At 38.7% G+C, this 7,879-nt stretch overlaps 1 protein-coding gene across 1 annotated transcript in view; it reads left to right on the top strand.

Moving 5' to 3' along the window:
- Nucleotides 1-5,857: 5,857 nt before the first annotated feature.
- Nucleotides 5,858-7,879, top strand: part of LOC128664583 (dynamin-2) — a 178,629-nt gene continuing 176,607 nt past the window's right edge. Inside the window, exon 1 of the mRNA XM_053719400.1 lies at nt 5,858-6,115. Coding sequence (XP_053575375.1) covers nt 5,955-6,115 — 161 coding nt within the window. The 5' untranslated portion in view covers nt 5,858-5,954. The remainder of the gene's footprint in view (nt 6,116-7,879) is intronic.

The raw sequence follows: 7,879 nt of genomic DNA, 5'->3' as shown, positions 1-7,879 counted from the left end.
AAAGTGAGCGTTAGACCCTTTCCTGACTGACTCCAAATACCAGCGGGCGGTAAAAACCAGTGTTAGGAGCCTCTAACGCTGGTTTTGACGGCTAACGCCAAACTCTAAATCTAGCCGTAAGGTAGGTTAGGGCTTAATTGAGCAAGCCTGTATGACCAAATTCCTTTCCTGCCCCTTCCTTCCAATTGTTTAGGCAGCAAAGGGTACAAACGAACATTATTAATTAATTGGTTAAATTAGTCAAGCAATTGTTCATTCTTCATCTGTTTCATACTATAACGTATTCGGTTGTTTGTAAATCGGAAGAATCGCCCAAGTGGCATAAATATTTGGACAAATTTGAATTCATCTGAAGCCAAAAGCACATTGCACATGTCTACTATAGTCTCACTTGAAAGCCACAAGCATTGCAGCTGCTGAACAGGAATACACCACTGAACCATTCAGGAGCAGCAGCAGCAAGTACGTGCCAATGATTAGTGGTTTTATGCTCGGGAGCTTCAATGCTAGCAGCTCCTGAGTGGGACTCTACCTGTATGTTTAACCCTTTGCACAAGTAAAATACACACAGCTAGATTATGAGTTTTGAGCGCTATAGAGAAATTAACGAACGCCACAAAAGTTACGTTATTTAATTTCCTATAGCGCTGATATTACAAGTTCTCAAACATACGCCTTTTGCGTGCGATATGGTTGCGTTGAGCTCCATAACGCACACAATCAGAGCGCTGCTGAGACGTGCTCATGCACAATTGCCCCATAGACATCAATCGGGAGAGCCGGCAAAAAAAAACCAGCTAACACCTGCGATCGCGGAAACAAAAGTTCCGTAACGCAGCCCCATTGATGTCTATGGGGAAATAAAAATACAGTTTATACCTAACACCCTAACAGAAACCCCGAGTCTAAACCCCCCTAATCTGCTGCCCCTGACATCGCTGACGCCTGCCTACAGTTATTAACCCCTAATCTGCCGCTCCCGATATTGCCACTACCTAAATAAAATTAACCCCTAATCTGCCGCTCCCGATATCGCCGCCACAATACTACATTTATTAGCCCCTAAACCGCCAGCTCCCCATATCGCAACAAGCTAAATTAAACTATATTAACCCCTAAACCTAACCCTAACGTAACCCTAACCCTAACGTAACCCTAACACCCCCTAACTTTAACATAATAAAAATATAGCTAAATTAAATTTACAATTATTAACTAAATAAACCTATTAACCCCCAAACCGCCAGCCCCCCACATCGCAACAAGCTAAATTAAACTATTTCAACCCCTAAACCTAACCCTAACGTAACCCTAACTCTAACGTAGCCCTAACCCTAAACCTAACCCCTCCTAACTTTAACATAATTAAATTATATCTAAATTAAATTTACAATTATTAACTAAATAATACCTATTTAAAACTAAATACTTACCTGTGAAATAAAACCTAAGCTAGCTAGCCAATAGAAGGAGAGCTGCTTAAATCCTATTGGCTGATTTGAATAGCCAATAGGATTTTAGCAGCCCTAATTCCTATTGGCTGATTAAAAAATTTCAGCCAATAGGAATGCAAAGGATGCCATCTTGAATCGCGTCCCTTGCACTGAAGCTTCAGTTTACGGCGGCGACCATAAGAAGAGGAGCTCCGCGTCGGATGTCTTCAGGATGGATCCGCTCTGCGCCGGCTGGATGAAGATAGAAGAGGCTGCCTGGATGAAGACTTCTTGCCGCATGGATGAGTACTTTGCCAGCTGGATGGATCCTTCAAGCGGGACTTTAGTGGATCGTCTTAGGGTTAGTGTTAGGTTTTTTTAAGGTTTTTTGGGTGGTTTTTTTTTTTGGTTTAGGGTCTGGGCAGTAAAAGATCTAAATGCCCTTTTAAGTGCAATGCCCCTACAAATGCACTTTTCAGGGCAATGGGGAGCTTAGGTTATTTTAGAGTAAGGGTTTTTATTTGTGGGGGTTGGTTGGGTGGTGGGTTTTACTGTTGGGGGGTGTTTGTATTTTTTTTTACAGGTAAAGAGCTGATATCTTTGGGGCAATGCCCCACAAAAGGCCCTTTTAAGGGCCATTGGTAGTTATTTGTAGGCTAGGTTTTTTTTATTTTGGGTGGGCTTTTTTATTTTGATAGGGCTATTAGATTAGGTGCAATTCTTTTTTATTTTTGATAATTTGTTATTTTTCGTAATTTAGTGTTTGTTTTTTTGTAATTTAGCTAGTTTTTATTTTTTGTTATTAGATACTTTTGTAATTTTTAGTGTAGTGTTATGATTTTTTATTGGTAGTTAAGTTTTATTTAATTGGTAGTTAGTTTAATTTTAGTTTAATAATTATAATAGTTTAACTATTAGTTTAAAATTAATATTTTTAATTTGACAGGTAAGTTTTAGTTTAATTTAAGCTAGGGAAATTGTAATTTTAATATAAATTTAGGGGGTCGTTATGTTTAGGGGTTACTAGTTTAAATTAGTTTATTTTGTTGCGGGGGCTTTCAGTTTAGGGGTTAATAGTTTATTTTAGTATATTTCGTTGTGGGGGGCTGTTAATAGGTTTATTATAGCGGCGGTGTGGGCTGACGGCAGATTAGGGGTTAATAATATTTAAATAGTGTTTAAGATGCGGGAGGGCAGTGGTTTAGGGGTTAATAACTTTAGTATAGTGGTGACGAGCGGAAGAATAGGGGTTAATAAAAAATTTATTGGTGGCGATATTGGGAGCGGCAGATTAGGGGTTAACAAAATTATTGTAGTGTTTGCGATGCGGGAGGGCCTCGGTTTAGGGGTTAATAGGTAGCTTATGGGTGTTTAGTGTACTTTGTAGCAGTTTAGTTATGAGTTTTATGCTACAGCTTTGTAACGTAAAACTCATAACTACTGACTTTAGATGGCGTTACAGATCTTGTCGTTTTAGGCTGCAACACTCATTTTTTAGCCTCACCGCAAAACTCGTAAATACCGGCGCTATGGGAATCCTATGAAAAAACTTAATTTTTACTTGTGCGGGATTGACGTTGCTGTACAGGCTAAAAGGTGTGCAGTACACCAATACCGACAACACTTGTAATAGCTTCGGTGCTGTTTTAACGATGAAAATGCCATATTTTTAGCGTTACAAGCCGCAATGCAAAACTTGTAATCTAGTCGACAGTTAGCCAGGGTCAGAAATGCAAAAATAACATGCTTAGGACCAGCAGTACTCTGCGAAACCCAAACAGGGCTTTATTTATGTGTTTTACCCAGTTGCATATATATGATCGATAAATTTATCTTTCAAAGATGAACACATTCAAGGAAAGCTAATACACAAGTGTTTAGTTCACCAAGATGGAGCACATAGCTCATGGAATGTGGCACTGTAGGCAACCCTCAAGAAAAATATGTATTCCTTTAAAAGTACCCCAGAAATTATTGTCATTCGTCAGCCCACATTAAAGGGACATTGTACTGTAAAATGTTTTATTTTGTTTGTGTTCCCAATCATTCATTTTACTGCTGGAATGAATTGAATTGTTTGCAATATAGCTGTTTTGCCTGCTGAAACCGACACTTATACTAAAAATATGATCACAGAAGTATTCTGTTTACAAAAGCTATGTAAATAGGAGTCAGCTGCTCTTATCAACCTCCCGGTGGAGGGGGGGGGGGGGGTTGAGAGGGACAGAGATTTTTGTATCTAAATTTGCTGGATTCACTTTTTACTTTTTTATATTTGTGGTCAGAGCGATAACATAAGCAAGTCTGATATTTCTGCAGGCCAAGCCCATTTGAATTGACATGTAATTGAGGACAATAGGTGGTGGTTTTAATCAGCAAAAACATATAATTTAAAAATAAACGTAAAGGAGTTGTTTCCCATATATTTAACACTCTCTGTGTCTGGTGTAGCAAGTCATTAGGAACAGATTGGGGACAAGATTTGTTTTACTGTACAATATCAATGAATGTAAAAGTATATGCTTTGGTGATATATTATGGTTGGGTATAAGTTAGGGTTGTCACCTCACCCATGTTTTCCAGGACACTTATGAGTTATACATGCTGCAGGGTGTGCAGGGAGCAAAATGAATAGTGCTGTTCAGTGTCACTATTTGTGTGCTGTTTAGTGTTGGAATTCATGTTCCTACCTGCGCACCCTGCAGCATGTATAACTCATAAGTGTCCTGGAAAACATGGCTGAGGTGGCAACCCTAGTATAAGTCCAAATCAATAAGTCCAAATCTGTGGCTCTGAATATGGTTAATAGAACTGATAAAATAAGTAAATTAAAAAATCCTAAACCTACAACAGTTCACAAACAACCTCCAGAAATGTTCATTTGTTGTAATATAATCTACCCAAATAATGTAATTATTTTTAACTAACCCAATAAATAAATATTATTTCTTGATGCATCTGAAGGCTGTTGATTATCTTTCCATTCAAACTTATTATTGTTCTGTGGTGGAATCTACTTGTAATCCATTAAGAGGTGTTTATTTTGTAATTAGGGTTTCATAAAGACATATTATCCTTTTGTGCACCTATAACATGTTGATTTGTTACATTCCTTTTTGAATAAGCAACAAAAGACAAGCATGCAGAATCTTTTTGGACCTAATAGCAAATAAAGGGACATGAAAGGCAAAATTAAAACTTGAATTAATCAAATAGGACAGACAATTTTGAACATGATTCCAATTTACTTAAATTGTAAGCTTTTCTTGTGGTATCCTTTACTGAAGAGCATACCTAGATAGGTTCAGGAGTGTGCACGTGTCTTGAGCACTATACAGCAGCAATTTGCAACAATATTTGGAACAACTACATACATTGTTGCAAATACTGCTACCCTCTAGTCCTCAACAATGTATAGCTTTATTAAAAACACTGTTGCAATATAGTGCTCTGAACTCATCCACACGCCTGAAACTAGAACTGTTCTTAAACAAAAGATACCAAAAGACCAAAGTCAGTTTGACAATAAATGTTATTCTGTATGAAACCACATACTCTATCGGAATCATGAAAGTTTAAATCCTGACTTTCATGTCCCTTTAAATGCCCTTTTATGATATCTATTTTGTGCTTGAAATAATGCATTGGAAAAAAGTGCTCCCTAGACCAGATCAAACGCAACATCCTCTAGTTGCCAAGTCATGTATCTTGTAAACGACACTAATTGCTTTCGCCAGAACATGTCATCAAAATCATGTGATGTGACAACTAATGCTGGTCAGCCAGTGTTTTGTTTGTTGGTTATATCCCTGATACTTCTGCGTAACCCTTGGAAATCCATGGCAAACACCAACAGGTCCAAAGTCGGTACAGGACTCGGAAAGGGAGAGCTATGAGTCGAGAAGATCCAATCATAATTTATAGTTGAAAATGTAAGATGTGGCCTAAATGTTAACCAGTGATATGTTTACAATGGGAGTTGATTCAGAATGATTCATAATGGGTGTGAAATACTCCAAGGGTGAAGATTACTGACAACATAAACACAGGCAAATAAATAGCTACGGGGGTCGCCAGGTTTCAGGGTGTGCACTGGGGAATACGGGGCGATAAGCATTCGCTAAAATATAAAGTCACGGTTCAGACTCTTTTCAAAATCAAACCCCATTGATAAAACTTCCGGGTATCTGCCAGACTCCAAAAATCTGAAATAGGCGAGGAAAACAGAATGAGTTTGATTGGCAGCACTAATCGGCAAATCCAAAACGCCTTCTCCTGACTGGTATCTAACAACTAACCAATCACAACTAGGGGTACTGTCCTTTCCTCTCAATCCTATCTCTTGGCTTCTCCGCCCTTCCTTTGGAATGACGCAATGCACAGGTCCTCCAATCATGACGCCGAGTTGGTTGACTGACGTTTGAGCTTACCAACTGGAGGTGGCGGGTGGCGGCCGTCTGGCTGAGTGTATGGCAGAGGAAGCCGATCAGTAACGGAGGGAAGCAGATACCGAGAGTAACCATGGGGAACCGGGGGATGGAGGAGCTGATTCCCCTAGTCAACAAACTTCAGGACGCCTTTAGCTCTATTGGCCAGGCCTGCAACCTCGACCTCCCTCAGATAGCTGTGGTGGGAGGGCAGAGTGCCGGCAAGAGTTCTGTGTTGGAGAATTTCGTAGGCCGGTAAGTCCTCCGCAGGGATGTAACCTAGGTCACCTCGCGTAGCTCTGTCTTGTTTCGCTACCGGCTTCTCGGGACGACGTTGATGGTTGCAATTCTAGAAATGCTTTTAAGAACTCTGCGTAACTTGTTGCTTATTATTAGAGTTGTCACACAGTAGCGCTAATTTCCGCTGCGCTATACTATTAAAACATGTCATACTGACAGCGAAAATTTGTGTTACTTTTTACCTATGGGGTTAGCAGCTGGTCTGTTCTGGTAATACAAAAGTACACACTGCCTTTATACAGCAGGTCTTGCTTTTAAATAAAGCAATTTTTGTAGTTGTGGAGTTCAGAAACCCAAATACTATATTTAAACTGAATCATGTTTGTGTGCATAAGTGTGAAAAACTGTGTGGGTGTGTGTATACACACCCACACCCACACACACCACAAAACAGAAAGTCTTTCATGTTCCTATGGAGAGGATGTGGGCTCAGGGGCAATATATATATTTTTTTATTTTTACCTGAAGACACCTGTATTTCCTGTTTCCTCTCCTGACTGTTTTACTGACAGCAAGGACTGTAAAACACCAGATGGCAAACACATGGACTTATTCAATGTTTTTATGCATTAAATGAACTGTATTGATAACTTTAAATCCCATCTCTGATATATATGTAAAAAGCGTTGAAATCTTAAACTTTGCTTCCTTTTATTTTTAGTGAGATTAGTTAAAATAAAACAGGCATACAAAGGGAGAAAAAACAATAGAAAACAATTTTGTTTTTATTTGTATGACCAAATTGTAAATAAGTTATAGGCGAGGTACACTGTTTTTAAAACCTCAAAGTCCTACTGTCTTGATGACAAATCATTACAGATCTGATCATTTGCTCCTCAGCACCAGCTTATGTTTTATATATACTTGCATATGTACTTATACAACCCTCCATCAGTATATTGTTATCCCAGGCCACAGACATCAACAATGCACAATTTACTGGCACTCTTACATGCAAACATGTGTTCTCAGTTGATTTTTAATTAAAGGGACACTTCAGTGTCCAGTCAAAATTAAACTTTCATGACTCAGAGCAGCAAATGTAAACAACTTTCTAATTTACTTCCATTAACAAAATGTGCACAGTCTCTTCATATTTCCACTTTTTAGTCACTAGCTACTACTGAGCATGTGCACGAATTCACAGAATATACGTATATGCACTTGTGATTGGCTGATGGCTGTCACATGATGCAGTGGAAGTGGAAATAGACATAACTTTGAAATTTGTCAGAAAATAATCTACTACTCATTTGAAGTTCAGACTAAGTGCATTGTCTTGTTAGCCTGCATTTGTTGATTATGCAAATCTATTGTATTGACTGGTCCTTTAAGTTGTCCTATAGTTGTGATTCCTGGTATAATTGTTTTCTATGTGTGAATAGGGTCTTTTCCTAAATTTCCAAAACACACAATAATACACATGACATATGTGCTGTAATATACAAGGCTTTAGAAGGGCATTGAACTGTGATTTCCGTACCTCTCCTTTTTTGTGTTCCCGGTTATCCATTTTACCTATTGGGATGTATTACATGCTTTAATTCATTAGAGAACGTAATTTTAAGACTACTGACCCTTTAATGCTATGTGTTTAACCCCAACAAAGGAGTTAAACACATAGTAGAAGTACTGCTGGCGTCCTGCAGAGCTCTGCTAGTCCAGAGCGGAAACTGCATCCAGTCAGCACTAGATCCTGGGGTTAAAAAGATATCATTA

The sequence above is a fragment of the Bombina bombina genome, chromosome 6 (assembly GCF_027579735.1).
Source record: "Bombina bombina isolate aBomBom1 chromosome 6, aBomBom1.pri, whole genome shotgun sequence".
NCBI lineage: Eukaryota > Metazoa > Chordata > Amphibia > Anura > Bombinatoridae > Bombina > Bombina bombina.
The sequence above is the reverse complement of the archived record's forward strand: the minus strand, read 5'-3'. Positions and strand labels throughout refer to the sequence as shown.